General features: G+C 39.9%; 1 protein-coding gene across 2 annotated transcripts; it reads right to left on the reverse strand.

The window, feature by feature from the left end:
* Positions 1–1741: 1741 nt before the first annotated feature.
* si:dkey-178e17.3 (somatomedin-B and thrombospondin type-1 domain-containing protein) lies at positions 1742–19544 on the reverse strand. Of its 2 annotated transcripts, none has more exons than XM_061729499.1 (5): positions 19092–19544; positions 8117–8299; positions 7657–7747; positions 4516–4674; positions 1742–3127 (listed from the first exon to the last, which is right to left on the reverse strand). In XM_061729499.1, the coding sequence occupies exons 1-5, from the start codon at positions 19348–19350 to the stop codon at positions 3022–3024; spliced, it is 798 nt and encodes a 265-aa protein (XP_061585483.1). In that variant the 5' UTR covers positions 19351–19544; the 3' UTR covers positions 1742–3021. The 2 variants fall into 2 exon arrangements, with proteins under 2 accessions (XP_061585483.1, XP_061585482.1); XM_061729498.1 differs by having other exon boundaries at positions 8117–8302.
* Positions 19545–19975: the final 431 nt, after the last annotated feature.

The following is a 19975-nucleotide window of genomic DNA, read 5'->3' on the forward strand; positions in this document are numbered from 1 at the left end:
TTAAGATTAAGATTCCCAGAATATGCTAATTTTTTCAGATAGGATATTTGAGTTTTCTTAAGCTGTAAACCATGATCAGCAATATTAAAATAATAAAAGGCTTGCAATATTTCAGCTGATTTGTAATGAATCCAGAATGTATGACATTTTTGTTTTTGTAATTGCATTACAGAAAATCACAATATTCTAATTTTCTGAGACAGTCCTGTATGCAGTATTACCACCTCATGACAGTACGGGGAAATTCTGAACCCCTACTTGACAATCTGTCAAGTTAATCACTTTTTCAGTATTACCACGGACACTGTGAATACAATGTGCTGATGAGAGTCTGTCAATCAAAAGTTTAATGAAATACGCTGAAGAAGAGACCTTGAGGTCAAGGTTCCATCACACATCCACTGACACCACCACTAAACGGAAGTCACCTCTGGCTTCTTTGCCTTCACGCCATACACGGGGGCCTGCAGGGCTTTGAACAGCTGTCCTGTCAAAAGCAAACAGTGGCCGTGCTGTGACAAAAGCAGCCAGTGGTGGAATGCCCCCCTTTTCAGCAATTGTAATCCCAGAACACACTGCTGTCGGAGCCCATCAGGCACCGGGCCAGAGACGGGTCTTCCTGCTCTTTAGAAAGCGGGTTAGCAGCAGGGGCAGCAGAGACGATGGGATGGACTGTCAGGCTGACAGCACTCTATTGCCACTGTTGTAGTGAGAGAAAATAAAGAGTTGTGCTGACGAAGGGGAGTCTGGTGGAGAGCTGGGGAGTGGATGGAGGGAGGAGAGCAGATAAAGGAGGGAGTATGGCTGGAGAGATTAATGAAGGAGGGGAAGTTCAAGTGCCTCAGATGAAATGCATAAAGCAATTGAGGAATTTCTTTTAACCCTTTAAAGCCTGACATACGAACTAATAAGCAGAAAATCCCTTGTGTTTATTAGATATTGGAAATAAAAACGTGCCGATTTTTGTCAACAGTTTCTAAATAATATATTTTGTATCATTATAAATACTTGTGTTGATTTTATTTACTTTTATTTTTATTATTACCTTGGATATTTTATCAAACTAAAAGAGAGCATTGTTCATCTTCCTCTTCATCTGCTGAGCATCTCTCCTGACACTCTGTCTGTGGTTCTTTTCCAGTCAAAGGATGACAAATCAAAGTGATGAATGAGGATATTCAAGCAGCACATGGAAGTTGTGGGGTCACTGGTGTTGTTATTAAGATGTGTGGCTGATAAAATGTGTAGAAAACTGTCAGCATGAACAATGAGAATTAGCTTCGTAGTTATTAACGTTTCAACTGCCGTTGAAGCATCCTCCTCTATCTTCGGTTACCTAGTCTATACAGCTCAAAAAGGATGATGTCACCTGTTTTTCAGGTAAAATAATAAGAAGACAGCAGGTGTTGTGCCATACATTGCTTGTCACAGCAACAAACCCCAAACTCGAAGAAAATGAACTGTAAAAACAAGATTACAGACATCAGTTACCATTTTGCTTGTCGTCATGACGTTACAACACCAGACAGAAACGTCAGGAATGCAATGATTATACGTTCACGGTTACATGTTTGCTTTATGTACGATATTTTAAATATTGCTTTCTTGAAAGTGCGAAATGTTGCATGTGAAAGCCAGTTAAACCAAATGACCATCTGTGGTTACAACTGTCATTGAGTGCAACTGTACAGGTGAAGTGCGATGAACACGCATCAGTAAAACACGACATGAGTGGGAGAGATGACAGTCGAGTTGTTTATTTTTTACTAATGGACAATATACAGAATATTCTGTGTTGTTTTAATGAAATCAGCACTTGTTTTGAAATAAATAAAACGCACAAAAACAGACATGGAAACGTAAGAGAAAGTAACAGAGAAATCACTTGACTGGTGCCACACCTGTCCTCCTCTCTGAAACCAGCTGTGACAGAGGACTGGGAAGAGGCGGGCCAGCTGGCTGACTTTTGTTTTTAAGTCAAAAAGACACAGCTGTTCTTTTTTAAAGAAAACACTACGTCAGAGAAGAAAGCAAGAAGCTGTAGGGAGCACTGGGAGGAAGTTCTGGTAATTAATAATACGCGAGGAACTTGGCTGCATGTGGTATTTATACTGGAGGATGCTCTGCTGATGAAACTCCCCTGTGAGAAGGGCAGACTGTGAGGCAAAACACTCTTCAAACCTTTTCTTTTCTGTCTCAAACACAGATCACGGAGAGAACCACCATTATTTTCTTTTTCTAATATAGCTCCTTTAGTTTCAAATAGGTCAAGGTCCATGTGAGTGACCTCAGCCGTGAGCCTTTATACTACGAATACTAATAGGAAGTGAGAGTCAGGAGCTTATATAAAAGTGGAGGTTTGATGAGCAACAAAGACACAAATCCAAGCACCTGGCAATCAGTATCTGATTTTCATCTTTGCTGGTAGAAAACGGTAGAGCACAAATATACTGACTCAAGCTTTCGAGCAGAAGATGCAAACTTGGATGAACCAGTTCTCAGCTTCTCCGACCCTCTGAGGATTTACAACTTTTTGGATCGGAACTCGATTTAAGGGCAGCAACCTCTGTTTCATGATAGATACAAAAATGTATAGCTATGTAGACACATGCATTACACGTAAACAGTCATAAGTAGAAAATGTATGAATCAAAATAATATATTTATATTTTTATACATTATGCATTAACAGATGCACTTGCATTGATGGAGGTAGATAGCTAAGATTCAGAGGTAAAAAGTAATGCACACGCAGGTGTGCTTGGAGGAGAAGCATACATGATTGTGGCTGTAAAATCAGAAGTTAAATGCATGAAATTCTGTGTGCTAACACGTGGGTATACAGTACAGAGTATGAGGTGAGCGGGAAAAGTGGCAGGATGGAGCTGATATCCTTGAGTTACCCATCCAGTACTCTGGATGGGGCGGGTCTGGCAGGGCTGGTAGGGCTCTCCGCGGTCAGCGAGAGGCTCTGAGGGAAATGACGTCCTTGCATTTGGATGTCCGAGGGCAGATGTCGGCTCAAACAAAGAGGACTGAGTATGGAGGACAACGGCAGCGCTCAGAGGACAACTCTCGTACCCAGGAGCCATGACAACCCGGGACCGAAGCTGCTGCCCAGAATGTTCTAGAGGTAGAAAGAGGGCCACGTCAGGAACGTAAACGTGTTACAATCAACGCTAACTTTGAGGAAAGTGAGTGGATTTTAGTATCAGCTCTAGTTTTAAGAGTTCTAGCCAAGAAAATGGTTTTCTTTCGCCACTGGCAAATTTATTTTTCCTCACTGTAAGACAATGGAACTACTTTTCAGAATATTAGACTGAAATCTACATGGGCTGTTTTCGCAGTGCATATTTCACCATATTCTGATGATATACATAGGAAACTGACCCAGGAGCTTTCAGTTGAAAAAACACATGGATATTCATGTGTTTTGGATATTAGGTGAGTATTCAGATATTTTACATCTATACACAGGATTTCACTTCACAGTCAATACTAAAGATGTTTGCAGTTATCAGCATAGGATAAGCCATGGAAGGATTCTGTATCTCAATATATTAAGATATTGTATATTAGAAAAAATATATATATTGTGCTTCTCTTGGCATAATATTAAGAAAATATTTCAAATAAATATGGACATTTATTTTTTCCCTTGTTTTATGAACACTTATACAAATACACGCACAATAACATTTCTACAATAATCTTAGCAATATAAATAATCAAAAGGAAAAGTGTAGTAATGTGATATAGTATGTAAATAATGTGTCTATTAAACTAGATAAAGTTTATGAAATTATCTATATCTTGATTTTAATGCACCAGCATAAAACGTGGTGTTTTCTTGTTTTAAATTCTAATATCTAAAAAAAATGTTGGCTGGACTCCTCCACTGTTCAGATTTCTGTTCACATACAATTAAAGAAAATATACATCTGAATCCTGAAACATAAAACTTAAAAAGAAAGGCAGGACTTGAAATGTTAAAGATAATTCTCGTATTCAGTCGGGAAGCTGGGAATGACTTGGAAAGTTCCATTTTGATGTCTGTTTGTTGTACTTTTGACACTATTCACCTGTAATACCTCACAATGAAAACAGAGAATTAATTTATTGCAAAAGAAACCCAACTTTATCACAATGTGCATATTGAAGCAGGGGAGAAGATGAGTCTTCAATCAAAAGCAATTGCTTTTTGATTAGATATGTTTTCATAAACTGATTGCTCCCTAGTTCTTTATCTTCCTGTCAGTCCTCCTCATACACACTCCCTCTACACACAAATCCAAACTGTAAGGAGTAACCAGATTAGTTTTTTTCTCTTTCTCTGTCTTTCTCGAAGGCCTTAAATAAGGCAACTGGAGTTCTGACAAACTCTTGAAGATAGGAGGTGAATCGTCTTCAAGAACAAGTCCACTTGCCTTGTTTCAAGCCTTTGAGAGTTACCATGAGCTGGATGGCTGAGTCTACACCAGCATCTGTCTGTTTGTTTGTTCTTTTGTTTCCTACCTGATGGTCTCCAGGCCATCACCTCCGCAGCGATCTGACTTTGACATGGCGTCACTCTGGCACTCTGCACAGATCACCCTGTCTCTCACCAGCCGAGAGCTCCACAGCTTGAGTTTACACGCTGGACTGGCCTGTTTCACCCTCAGGTACACACAGTAACTGCAAGAGCACAGTAAAGAAACACAAGAATTAGTTTTCTGACACATTTCTTTCCACCTACATCTAAATGATCTTTTCACATTTGTCATATTGCATTACAGCATGGTCATTTGCCTCTCCAACAACTCTAAAACCTATAATATCATTATACAAGCAGGCAATAGAAATTACGGATCAGAAACCTATGAGATGGCACCACTGTGAAATTTTAAGAAAACACAACCTTTTCACTTTTCACTTTTGAAAACTTTGTGAATTTTAAAACTGTGAATTTTAGTAGTCTAACTTTAGTAGTCTTAAACTGGTTTTTAAATGTTTGCATAATCATGTTTCCCCCGTGTTCTCTGAAGTGGTTATTAGGCATCAGAGCTCTGGTAGAGTAACCACACGGGCCTCCACCAATGGTGATTGTTGTATCCCAAAGTATAAGACCTCTTTTGGTGAGTCTGTCTTTTCTGTGAAGGTTCAAAACTCTGGAATTCTTTACCGACTAATTTAAAATTAGAAACGCGTGGCAATATTTTCAACAGAGGACTCAAACTATGGCTCAAATCTAAACAACAGTGCCTACATGAATAGGTCAGGTCTGGTTCTGCTCTTGAATGTTGTCTTTGCTTTGTAAATCTATTTTGTATGTCTTTTATGTGGACCCCAGGAAGACTAGCTGGTCGCTACGGCGCCAGCTAATGGGGATCCCTAATAAAATCAAATCAAAATCAAATCAAATCTTTATATCTAATGTCATCCTCTAATTTTATTGTATATTTTATTGTCTGTACTTTTTTTAAAAAGCCTCCTGTGGACAAGTGTTGCAAATTAGCATGTATGCTAAAACACTCAAACAGTGCATTTGGTTTGTCCTTTGTAATTGTGATGTCCATACCAAATAAGAAATAATAATAATAATAATTCTTATAACTGTCATACATGCAGTGGTCAAAAATGAAGACACAAACACATTCTTTTCTGAGTTCAAAAACCTCCAGACATGAGAACTAAACAAGCTCCTATTCTTGTACAGCTTTGCAGCCAAGAGCCCATCATCCAAAGTTTCATGCTCATGGTCTGCTGCCAGCGCACCTTCTCTAACAAAAGAGACGAATGGAAAACATCCAGATGAAGACACAGAAACACATGCCCAACTTAAGCACTTCCCAAAAGGCCTCTCTCCACCTCACCCCGCCCGCCTCGCCTAAGCACAATTTACCCTGGCTGTACGTCAAGTATAAATCCCATGAAATATAAACAGACAAAATACAATTTAGTGGATAAGAGCTTTGCTCCTTTTGAAGGTGATCCAGCCGTGTCATGGTCACCTGCACTATCCTAACGTCAACACGCCTCAGTCTGCCGACTGGAAACAATTAAAGGCTTGTTTTTCTGATAGCCGTGTTCTCTGGAAGCCACTTTGAACTTCACTCCACTATTTATTTTGTCTCTGACTAAGTCAACTGTGGCCGCACAGCATCCCTAGTGGGGTGATTATTTTCTTTCTTTCTTTTGTTCTGAATGAAAACATGACGCTTCAGCTTCACCTTCTTCACCCAGTTTTGCAAACATCAGACTGATTTGCTTTGTTTTTTTATTTTCGGTACTACAGCATGGAAAAAAACGATGGGGCAACTTGACCAGAGTACACATTTCTGAGGAATTTTCATTTGCGCATTCATGGAATAATTCAAAAAGGAAACAGCTGGAATGACCAGCGTGATGAGGCTCTGACAGATGTGGTATTATTATTACAAATAAACATGTGGAGCTGTGAAAGTGGAATTTCCTTCTCATTCCTCTAAAAATGCTGCTCTAATTATTCCTGGAAAAAAATCAAGGCATATTTATGTTAAACCTGAGGAAGTAAAGTAAGAAGAGAAAATGCATCTGACTTGTTCAAGTTTGTCCATCGATGTAAGAAAAAGAGATCCAAAGACAACCCCTGATCTCAGTTAATGTCCCTGTAATCCCTCGTTTCCTAGACTGATATCCATGACTCTGCCATCATAACACTAGATATGAGTAAAATTAGCTTTACTCTCTCATGGGTTAGGGTTCCCAGGTGTTTTATATTTCACAGAGTCAAGTATCTGATGTTCATTTTCATCAGTTTAAAATTACACGGCCTGCCAGAAAAACAGCCAAGATTTGATTCCCTCATCTTAGACTTTTGCAGTTCTGAGAACATTTGCAGTCAGCTCAGATCAAAGATAACTGCACAGTGGGAGTTTACCTGAATATGGATTATAGTTGGCCTATCAGTATCAGGGTCAGCTCATGAGCTCATATTACACCGCCAAGGCGATCTCAAGCTGGTACGTGCCATGGCAACCTCGGCCTTGGCCTGTTTTCTGTAATCTTCACACAAAGATGATCGTACAGCGGATGACCTTTAAACTGAGTAAAAACTGATATGAACCCGTAAATTAAGTGCATTAACCTTGAAGCTTTCAGATTCAAGCCAGAATGAGCTGGATCTGAAAGCTGTCTTGGATAAAAACTTTGTTGGCTACAAAACAGAGCACTTAATTACAGCGAAAAGTATGCTGAGAGTTGAACTTGTTTCCTCTGAATATTTAATTGATGTCACGTAGAACAGATGTTGAAAGCAACAACTTATCGTTATGTTTCGATGTTAAGCAACTCTACAACTCTCATTTCCGTAGTTCTCAGTTTCAGCATCTGATTTTGATGTTTTCTTTGTAACGACCTCAGTCCATTTTTCAAAGAACACCAACTTTCAGGAACAGAGTTGAAGCTCAAGGCCCAGAAATGCCATGATTTTACACATTACACCTGTGATCTGTACGAAGCTCCACCTGCTCAGGTCACAGCAGCATGTTGCTGTGCTGGTTAGCATGTGTGGAGTTGGCATGTTCTCGCTATATTGGCTGGAGTTCATGGTCCTAAATTGTCTGCCCGACAATGAATGAGTGAATGAATCACACACGGACTGTGCTGAACAAGACATAAAAGGTATAAAAGTCTTACCTATCTTTCTCTTCCTTCATCATCATGTGTGGTCGCCTCCAGGGATCCTTGAACTTCCTCTTGAAAGAGTCAGGCAAAATTTTGGCCACCTCTGGCATCAGTGTCAGAGATGCAAATGGTGAAAGGAGACAGATGTGATTGTATGCCCTTGAAAATCATTTCATAGAACAATTCTCCAGTTTATCTACTCAGACTGAAGCTTACATTCTACCTGGAAGATTGTAAGTCTGGCTGCGGGTGTTTTATTACAGAGAAAGTGTCTCAGCAGTTAAGAAACATAACTGAGGTGTTGAAAAAGTGCAGCTGGGGGTTTCACACACTCAATCTGTTGCCTATTGGTAGAGGTCCCCCATGAGAAGACCTAAACACTAAAGTAATATGTAACAGAGTTCAAGGCAGGAGCACACACATCCAGAAAAATATGCATGTAGGGCCACGAAAAAGGAAGTGCTGCTCTTACCTTTAGCGGCGCTGCATATGGCGTTGTTTCCATAACATCCCCTTCGCTGCTTGAGGTCAGGACAAGGTGTACCTCCATTCCTGGGGGGCACAAATACTTGACGACTCCTCTCCGTGCTTCCAACTCCGCACGGAGATGTGCACGACGACCACGGACCCCAGGATCCCACCACACAGTCAATGGCTGCTGGGGAGAGCAGGGAAATATAGATCAGCTGGTGGTTTGACATGATGGGTAGTGAAATGATGCTTTATCACTAAACTAAACAAAGATGCAGAGGTGTTAAAAGTATTCACATTCATTACTCAGGTAGAAGTATAGATACTAGAGTTTAAAAATACTCCTGTAGAAGTTGAAGTATCAACTCTAGTTTTTTACTCAAGTAAAAGTATAAAAGTACTGGTTTCAAAACTACTTAAAGTATAAAAGTAAAAGTAATTTAAGGGGGAAAAAAGCCATTAAGGACAAAATCCATTGAAAATGAATGCTTCTAAGTATAATGCAAATATATTAAAGAACCATATATGTGTACTATTGAGCATTAACATGTGTTTCAGAGAGCAGGAGATATGATGACTAGTTACCTATAAGGATTGTAATGGTGCAAAAAGTCAAACTTCAGAGGCATGTTATCATTTATCCTAACCTTTATTGGAATGTACATCCAAGTTTAGTTGCAGGAATCTGAGGCAACGGATGTAAGAACAAAACTGGACAAGAACATCTGAAACAACCACAACCAAATTCACTCTATCCGGATGGAGCAATTTAACTGGATAGTTTCTTTTTAAAGGCCGAAATGAAATAGAGTAACGAGGCTGTTTTTAAAATGTAAGGAGTAAAAAGTACAGATAATTGCGTGAAAATGTAAGGAGTAAAAGTAAAAAGTCGTCTGAAAAATAATTACTCCAGTGAAGTATAGATAACCAAAATTTCTACTTAGGTAAGGTAACGAAGTATTTGTACTTTGTTACTTGACACCTCTGCAAAGATGACTATTCTTTTTTATGGGGGGGGGGGGGGGACAGACAAGCTCTGTTCCTGTTTTGTTATGATGAAAGCCGTCACATTACTAAAATAAGGGGCTCTCTAACCTTAAGGAAGTCCCTGAGCTGCAACACACATGTCGTCGTGGACGCAGGTAGGTGGGCACTAATGACTGACCATGGCATTACAAACTATTTATGTCAAATCATCTAAATCCCAGACACAGGAAGTCTGCAGCCCAGGTCGTGTGTGGGGGGGCCCATTTACATAGGGCTAATTTTGCATCCTGTTCTCTTTGGGTTTCCCCCTTAAACACACACATGCACACCACATAAATAGCAGCAGGAGCAATCAGAGTCCCTGTTCAGTAGGCTGATTCAGCCAATTACATCAAGCCAGGAGGAAGTGGCTCTACTAAGATTACTGTTATGATTAAAGCCAAGAGACTCCTGCAGTAATCAAGGCCTGTCCAGCACAGAGATTTAATAGCAGCAGACGTTAACAGCCATGTTTTGGGGAGGAAATGCACACTTCATTAACATATAAACGAGGAGGAGGGGGGCATTCAAAGGATCAAGCAAAAATTAATAAATGCAAATATGCACATTTACACCAGAAAGCATTTTTCTTTTGAGTCTTTACATTTGTGGGGTTTAGCTTCATTTTCTTTTTCCATTCAGACAATAGAACGTTACCACAATGAGAGCAGGTGCACACAGCTTGAAGTGTCTGGATGTTCCTGGTGCCACTATGGGGGCGGATAAATATACCATAACTGCATCTAATCCTCTCTCAGCATCTAAGCTACCTCCCTCTACCTATAATGGTCCTCGCGTGTGTGAGCAGGGGAGAGAGAGCTTTTAAGGCACCGCTTGTTTGGTTCATTCCCATGGTCCTGCTGGGGTTTCGGAGGGGTGGGTGGGGGGGTGTCTGCTTCAGTGACACAGCCGATCCACAAAAGCCACCGTGGAATCTCTGGATTCCTGCACATTAGTGCTGCCTACCTGACACATGCCTTTCCCAGATCACCACATATATACTGTCTCTCTCCCTCTCTCCCTCACTCACACACTCACACACACACACACACACACACGAAAAAACAACTTCTGTCAGATTTTTTCCTCCATCCATGCTTGTTCCACCTCCTTTAGTAAACTTGTCGAGACGCTCGAACTCTTATGGGAAAAAAAATATTCAAATTCACGCTGGAACCGGACACCACAATCAGGTTCCTACTCCTGCCTCCTCCATCGCTCCTTATCCTTGCTCTGTCTGCTCGCCTTTCCTTCCCTCCTGTACATCCTCTGACGCTGCACAGGCCAGCTTTGAAGTTGCCTGTTTTCTTTTCTTAAAGCAGCACAAAACAAAAGAAAGTCGGACACTTGACGTCTCTATTGCAGATGGTGTTTAGTGAAACCAGCAGAGCCAGCTAGTTCTCGCGCCCGCGGCGGGGAAACAGGCCTATTATCCCTCTGATTGACACACACATACACCCACACACACATACACACACACACACACACACACACACACAGAGGTCAGAAGGAAATTACTTAACTGGGGTGGTCCCCCACTCTGCCTCCAGTACGACCAGTGCAGCAACCCCGCCGCCCACACCATAACCCCGGTGACAGTCTGACCCACACAGTCGCTATTGTGTCCCGCTCGCATTGCTGACGAGAAAGTCCACCGGCTGAAAAGCCTGCAGCCACCTCTGACCTCTGACCCCAATACAGGAAACAAATGGCAGCCAACAGCGTGTGCAGGCTCTGGCTCTGTTTCAGAGACGTTTAAAGCAGAGTGGCACGCACAAATGCGCACGTTAAGCAAGCGACACTATACAGTATGTGTGAAATCTAATAACATTGTGTTGAAGTGAACTTTGAGAAAAAGAACATTAGATCATGGAAGCTGTTACAGACTCTGGAGAAAACTATTTCAAAGCAGCTTCCTCCATAAGATGTTCTTTTTGAATAAAAACAATCTAACATTTTCTTTTACCAAAGAGATTTTATTTGTGCAGCTCTTGTTTATTGCAAATCGTGTCCTTTTGAACAAAAAGTGCTTTATTTCTTAGCTAAGCTGAAAAAAGTAAATCTCCCATGTGAGTTTGGGATGTTCTTATTAATCTGAGCAGCTAAGAAAACTTTAGATTAGCCGTGTTTTAACCAAACCAGAGATGCCTTTTCTGGAATCTCCACTCACTGTATAACTCCTATAACTGTATAACTTTTCATAACTTTATTTATTTATTTTTGCTCTTAATTTATGTGTTAATTTTGCATTGTTATACTTAATAATATGGGCATTACTTTTTTTTTTGTTTTTGTTTTTTTTGTTTTGTATTTGTTTTTTTTTTGTTATTACATTTATCTATTCATTTTTTGTTGTTATGTATTGGTGTTTTTTTGCACCATGTTGTTTTTTCAGAAAAAGGAAAAAAAGAAATAAAAATTTGATCACAAAAAAAACTGTATAACTTTTCAGCCAGTGCATTAAATAATTGCATACTATCCATCTCTTCATCATGGCATGTCTTCACGTTGTCCGTTTTTGAGCTGTGCTACAAAGGTTTCAAATAATGAGTCAAAAAGCCCTGTTTGTCTTACTTTCCTCTTCTTTCATCGGGTTGCCCTGAACTCTTCATTATTCTCCCCCATCTGTCTCCTTTTTTCTTCCTTCTTTTCACCCTTCATCCACCCCCACTTCCTCGCTGATGTCACCCAGATGACCAGCTGGTGGTCCACCACACCTCAAAACTTAATTGCTTTCACCCCCTCCTCCTTCTTTCTTAATAGAACGGGGCCTTGATCCCATCGGGCAGGACTTTTAATGTTCAGCAACACCAGAACCTGCGATAAAGGTCAAGGGACGGCGGCCTAATGAACCTGTAGGACACAATTATATCCTGCTGACACCTCCAAAAGTTGTTAAAACTGCAAAACTTTGAAAAGGCATCTGACAACCTGCAAGAAAGAAAAATAAACTAAAAAAAATGAGTCATTAACAGACTTGAGCCAACATGTAAAAAAAAAACCATATAAACAATAAAAACAATAACTACCATGGATAAATATAAATCTTGCTTGAACTTGTAGCTTTTTTTTTTTTTTTTTTTTTTTTTTTAATTGTATTTTTATATTTTCAGCCACAAAAAGAGGGGTATACCTTAGATACAAGTCAAAGTCCATACATACCAAACATATTTCATAGTGCTATAATCATGCCAAATATACCAACCAAAAATTCTACTCAATGCACTAATTGAGAATACCACATAGTACTACCCTATCTGTTCTATCAATGAATCTGAAATAACAATTAAATAGTTAAATAATATTCTACCTACTTCTTGATGAAGGGGACTTATCAGAAAAAAAAAACAAAAAAAAAAAAAGTAGGAAACACTTAATGGCATTACTTTCTTATCCTAGGTTGGGGTTGGTCCGTTAAAGAACAAAAATGATATCCAAATATATACCCTCAAAACACAACGAAAACAAAAACAAAAAAAAAAACCTAACAAAACAAAACAGACATAAACGGTGGGAAAACCCCACAGAACTTGTAGCTTTAAGGTTGAAATAAAACGACTGGATGGACAAAGAATAACACTGGCTTGCATACTTTTGAAGTTTATCGAAAATGATCAAGTAATTGCTCAGAGAACGTTCCTGGTCCGACTCTTTTGATTCTTATCGTCTTGTTTTTACCGTGACTGACTTTGGCTATACATGGGAGGAAGCTGACACCTGAGGCAAAAAGCCCCCCCATTCAATTACATTCTATTTATATTTCACTAGTAAATAAACAAACAATCTTTACACAGAGACAAACCCAAAAACTTTCACTTGAGCAAACATTCGGCCACAGTTGGCTGACAAAAACTCCCTCCCAACAGGAAGAAACCAAACTCCCATTAGTGCCTTACTATTATGTTCAGCATGGCTTGTTGCCATGTTGTAAATCCTTGAGGCCTTGTCCAAATATTACTTTTATTATAAGCACTATTATTGATAAAGGAGGTTAAACTTTAAATCAGAGAAACTAAGCAGGACGGCATGAGAGAAAACTGGGACAGAGAAGTAATCTCTGATCTTTTGTTTAACTTTTCCAGTCTTATACACTATGGCGCCATGCGGAGCAGGCAGAGTGTGTGTACCTTTTGATCAACGTATCCATCAATATGTTCTTTTAAGACATAAAGAGTCTGTTGAGAGTCCAGGATGAGATATGGAGGTTGCTCCTCACCTGCCTAACATCTCACTAGCCCAGGGATCAGCAACCCGTGGTTCTAGAGCCGCATGCGGCTCTTTAGCGCCGCCCTAGTGGCTCCTGGAGCTTTTTCAAAAATGTTTGACATTTTTTTCCTTTTTTTTCTTCTTTTTTTTCCTCTTTATTTTCTCTTTTTTCCTTTTTTCTTTATTTTTTTCCTTCTTTTTTTCTTCTTTTTTCCTTTCCTTTTTAATCTTGACATTTCAACTTTTTTCTCGACCTTTCGACTTTTTTCTCGACATTTCGACTTTTTCCTCAACATTTCAACTTTTTTCTCAACATTTCCACGTTTTTCTCAACATTTCCACTTTTTTCTCGAGATTGTACTTCAACATTAATTTCGTCATTTCAACTTTTTTTCCGACATTTTGCCTTTTTTCCGACATTTCGCCTTTTTTTCGACATTCCGACTTTTTTCTTGACATTTCGACTTTTTTCTCAACATTTAGACTTTTTTCTCGGGATTGTACTTCAACATTAATTTCAACATTTCCACTTTTTTCTCGACATTTAGACTTTTTTCTTGACATTTCGACTTTTTTCTCAACATTTCCACTTTTTTCTCAACATTTCACCTTTCGCCATTTGCCTTCATTCTAAGGCTTATACAAGACTTTTCATTTTTTGCGGCTCCAGACATATTTGTTTTTTGTGTTTTTGGTCCAATATGGCTCTTTCAACATTTTGGGTTGCCGACCCCTGCAGTAGCCTGATCCCCATCAGCAGTTTCAGGCTCTCAAATCCTGTGTTTAACTTCATGAAGCTGTTTGGTTTACCTTTTTAGAACATTTGAACATTATAAAAAGTGTTTGCATGTTGCAGTTTTAAAAACGTCAATTGTTAGGAAGATGCAGCGATATCAGTTTATCAAACATTGAGATAATAAGACTTAAATAAATAAGCCAGTAAACAGCAATGAAGTACAAAACGCTTACGAAGAAGAGACTAACCACAGAAGAGCGTCTGCGGAATCAACTCTCTCTCAATTCACTCTCACAAGTGCTTAAAATAAGAACCAAAATGCCCTTTTTATTTTGGATCATTCACAGACCAGCAGCTTTCCTTCTGGTCTACTATGAAACCCACTGACAAGCTTCAAATTAAAATAGGAAATCTGTTGTCTAGTCACGACAAGTCCAGATGTAAAACATCACATTTATGGGAAACAGCACTCCTTCGTGCAGTTTGTAATCACAAGGAGTAACCCGACAATAAAAACTTCAACAGCCGGCCCATTTCTGGGTAAAGAGAGACCCTGTGGAAAGCAAGGGAGTGAATGTAGGTGGAAAGCAGCAGATATCATGGAGTTACAACATACAGTACTCTGGAGAGAGGCAGAAGTGCCATACAGGAAAGGTGAATGACGTGCAAAGCTGTTTGGTATCGGAGGAAAAGACTGGAACTGGTCATCCTGTTAGAGTGAGAACTAGCAGACACCACAGCAGAAGAGCAAACGAGTAGAGGAGCTGCCTCTTCTAGCCGCTCGTGGCCCGGTCGGATCTCTGGGGTCCATTATGAGGAATTTCTTTTATCTCCAAAGGAAACATGATGTGAAGATGAAATGTGTGAAAAACAAGTGACAGTATGTGCCAAACGAGGCTCATTTATAGATGTATGTATGTATTTCTTTGTTTCTTTTTTTCCCTTCAGGGATTCATAATTTACTATTGAACCAGATTGAACTGAATTTGACTGAATTGAATTGAATTTTCTGATATGCAGGCAGAAGTTTGTTAAGAAAATCTGAAATAAACATATAAATGAAATTTCAGTTTCAGTTTTAACTTTTTACTAATGATTATCTGAGAGAAAGGCCAGACAAAAGGAAGAAGAGTGTACTTACTTATCATCCTAGACGTAAACATCATGGCGCTCAGTGAATTCTTTGGTTTCTTTTTAACTGTCTTTTTCTTTAACTTTGTTATCCTTGAATTATTTCATTACCTGTGTTCCCAATAATAAAAACAATCCACAACTTTCCTCAACTCTTGTTTTCTCTGAACTGAACACGATCAAAATGATATCCTAGCGGAAAAATATAAATGTTTCTGACAAAGTTACTTTCATGACTAAACACTTTTGGCAGCCGTGAGCAATAAAACGGCTTGATTCTCTTTTGGATGTTTGACCACTCTTTATTCTTGAAATCATGTTCAGTTAAGTTTGTTGGTTTTCTGCACAGACGTGACAATTCAACATGTGTTTTTGATCCCACTGTGATTTGAACATGGGGAGATGAATTCTTAAAGTTTAATGGCAGTCTGCCTCATTCCTTCTGCAACCAACGTTGACGTGTGTTTGGCATCATTGTTCTGCCAAGAGACACAAATGATTCACAATTTCAGCTGTGTAGACAATGATTTGCATTAAACTGATCAATTCTGAGAAGTCCTCCTCCATCATTAATCTTTCCACATTGTGTAACTGAAATAATCTCACTGCCACCTCCAGCTTGACAGCATGCCATCCTGGCTGCTACAGCGTTGTTGAAGTTAAATGTCTTACTCACCCAAACACAGCTATAGTCACTCTGGACCAGAACCCGATCATTGTCTCTTTAGACAAAAACCCAGTTCCATCAGAAGACTTTTCTTCCTCCATTTGGTCAGCAGCAGACTTGTAACTATAGCGAAAGTGCAGATTTTGGAGCTGGGTTTCAGTTCTTGACTTTCAGCCTCTCAAACCTTTTTGTCAACAGTGACCCTGGCAACAACGCAGGCATTCACCAAAATGGTGAATGTTGAGTTTATGACAGCACGATTAGACTGTTGTTCAGAATAATGAAAAGTGTGGTTTGTTTGAAGGGGCTGCAAGAAGGATGCCTCTTCCATCTAAGAACATGGAAGCACGACTGAAGTTCACAAAAGTGCACATGAAAAAGCAATAAGAGTTCTGTCTATGGACGGATGAAACTTGGTTTCTGGAGTTGTCATGTCTTAGTGCTCAGTGCCATGTTTTGGTGAAAACCAACGACAGCAAACCAGGCAAACCCACTATCCAGCACTGCAGTTGAAGGGTTTCATGGTTTTGGGTAGTTCTGAAGTCACAAGAACGGGGCTCCTTGCAATCATTAAGTCCACCATGAACTCCTCTGGAAACCAACGTATTCTAGAGTCTATAGTCCAGCCAAATGTGAGCCAGGCAACATGATAATGATCAAAGGAACCCAAGTAAATCTACATCAAAATAGCTGAAAAGTTAAAAACTGAAGGGATGGTGATGCAAGGAGACATCTAAAACATGGAGAACCAGGGTTGCACACCCGTGGCCTAGTCAAAGTCCAAATGTAAACCTGATTGAAATGCTGTGGTGGAACCTTTGAGGATCTGAGCATAAGAGAATATCCAAAAGCCACTTGAGAAACTGATAAAGTCAGGAAATTACCATGCCAACGTATTGCTGATAAAGGTGGATCTACAAGCCTTGAATATTGGAGGCACTTAATGTTGTCTATATGATTTTGTTCCCCCCTTTGACCTTCCTTGTGCCATTACTTTGGAAATAAGTAATGGCACTGTAAAAAAACAAAACAAAAAAAAACATGTATGTTGTTGCTTATCTGAGGTTCCATTTGTCTGACATGACTCACTACACACTACTACTTTTTAACAATAACTCATAGGATTATTATAAAGAGACTGACAACAAGACTGAAGTAGCTGAGTTAGGTTGAAGAAGATGTGTTTTTTTCTCTTTAAACATTCTATCCTTATCTGTACTTGCGCTATATTTACACATTACATCCCTGAAGAGCAATGAAATCTGTCTCATGCCCTTGTTAGCTGATTGCTCTCACTCATCCATCACTTAATATCATTTAACTGTTAACACACACCAGACAAGTAGTCTGCCAAATACTTTATTTGAGGGACATCGCTTGATAAAATGCATTCACACTCCGAGGAGCTCTAACTGTTTGCATATAAACGGAGCCGCCAGCGGCCCGGTGTTTGACGTTGTCCACTGATGTCACCCACTCCGGGCTCTTTGTTCAGCTTCAGCTGACATGACTTAATTACAGACTATGACAGACAGTACACAGATAAACTCCTTGAAATGCTATTCTGCTGCAGGATCAAAATAAGGTAAACGGTAAAGGGGGGGGATAAAGTATCCGGGTGCTTTGATGTAACTGATCCCCCCCATGTTTACACTGTAAAGATGCTCAGGTTACACAGGAAGTCAGGGTGTGTTTTGGAACCATCGCTCAGCTCTCTCTGACTGTGACCAAACAGATATATTTTGATTTACTGCCACTTCTGTATAGTACCCACACTCAACACTTGCATCCCACCACCAAGTGACTGTTGATTGTCACACCGTGATAATCTGACAGAGCCTGGCATGAGCGGGCACACATGGCAGCGGTGACCTCTGAGGAACCAGAGCCTGTTGTGCTGATGAATACTCAGGTACTTGGCTGTGCATGTTCTGTATACTCTCAACTTGGCAGAGACAAAAGACCAAGTGATTCCTGGAATCCACTCAGCTGGCTGTGGGATCACAAATCCAGATGATCCAGAACTCGTTAACGCTTTGGAAAATACCGTTAAAGTAGACTTTAATCCAAACTGCCTCCTAATGTTTTAAAATCTTTATTTTCAAGGGGCCTCACATTTATCAGAACTATGGAGTATGTTCATTATATTTATATAGAGATTTGTTCTGAAACTCTAAAGTGTAAAGTTTACAAGAGTACAGAAACAAATGTATAAACGTGTGTAAAACACAATTAATCTTTAATAATAATTACAATAAAACAGCATGATGACATGGTTTCAGCCCAAGGAAAACCTCTAATAAAGTGTACTTCTACCTCCAGTAAAGCAGTTTTGTAGAGCCTTTCATGTTAATGACTTAAGTCATGATGAGGCAGCCTGTTCACATCACAGGACAGAGGCAGAACTCTGACGAAGGTCGGCTACACTATATGTGCACTTTAAGATCTTTAACTCTACAGGTTATTATTATCTTACACTGAAGACAATGTTGACATTTGGAGGATAAACACTCCAACTGTGACTTGTTCAACATACTACAAGAGCTGCTTCAGTTACATTGTTTTCCACTTGTCACATCTCAGACCCAACTCTCCTGTAATGATGACCATCTTTGGCCGTCTGTTGCCATGGTGTCCATTCCCTCATTTGTCCATATATAGCTGCAGCCACGACAAGGGAAAGATGTTTCCCAAACTTTTCCATTTTGTGAGCAATTAACCTTGATCAAAGTGCAGCGTCTTCTGCTTTTTTTTCTTTCTTTCTTGAAGAGAAGATTGTCTAAAGCATTGAATGACCTGGCTGTGGGCCAAATTTCAAGCTTTGATGTGAAGACCAAGGGTCAGCACTAAAAACATGACTTTCTTTTAGGGCACGCTAACAAGGACTTAAGATAGGACTATTTTTCTAAGTCTCTGAACTAGGGGATGTCCAACTGGTCATGGAGAACAAACAGCCATAATGGGCAGACTGGAGGCAGCTATGTGTAGTATGTCTCACTGTGGCTGTGTCACCTCTATGCCATCCATCTCTGCTCCATTCTGGACTAAAACGAACAAAAGGAATCCCTGAGACGCTTTTGGGATTCAAGTAAAAAAAAAAGTCTTTAATGTTTGGCTCAGGACTTTGAGATTTCAGGCTTCAAAGATAAAAACACTCTCTAAAGTTATATGATGTCAAACTTAGAGACCAGGGCAGAAAAGGGAACTCACCAGATATTTGGCACACGCGCTGGTAGTCCTCGCAGCAGTCTCGGGTTTTCTGACAGTAGGTATCACAGTAGCAGACAGTTTTTCTCTTAGTGTACTCGAAACATTCATTGTTCCGCCCGGTACAGCAATTCGGGCTTTCTCTCTCCCTGCAGCCCGCTTCAGTCGGTGGGACGAATTCACCGCAGAAAAACGCTAAATATCCACAGACGACGAAACCAAGACGCACTGAGCTCCATCCATGCGTTCCCATGACGGACATTTTTCTAAGACCACCTGTTCTAAACTCACACGCCCCTGAGGATTTACTTACAATAGAGTGTACTTTTGAATGATATTGTTCACTTAAGTCAACCGTGGTATTTTCTATACAAAACTAAAATCCAACATGGTCCTGTGACTTCTATTGATATACACACGAGTGATGCGTAAAAGTAAAGCTGTTTGCGCTCTAACTCTCCGCTATTAGTGCGTCAGACACCGCCCCTGATGGCTGTTGGGAAACACGCTCAAAACCAGCCTCTCTTTCCAGCACATGCCCTCTTACTTCCTCGAGTGTTTATTACTGGGATAAAAAAAAACATATACTGGTGCCAAAATGAGCAAACGAAGGTCATCTTTGGAAAATACAGCCAAAACAAGATAAGCCTTAATGCAGACATACACTGTAGGTTTGTATACTATTATATTAAATCTTTTTTTTCCTTTTTTAAGGGGGGTGGGGGCAAGTCAAAGCCGTGACATGGGCGAAAATAAATCAGCATTTAAGTTGATTTTTTTTTCCCAATTCCACACATACAGTAGGATAAATGAAAGGACGTGTGAGGGGAATCTAAAACCGTCCAGATCAGCTTTAGCCACCAATCAGAAAATCAAATTCAGCACCG

This window comes from Cololabis saira, chromosome 9, assembly GCF_033807715.1.
Source record: "Cololabis saira isolate AMF1-May2022 chromosome 9, fColSai1.1, whole genome shotgun sequence".
Taxonomy (NCBI): Eukaryota; Metazoa; Chordata; class Actinopteri; order Beloniformes; family Belonidae; genus Cololabis; species Cololabis saira.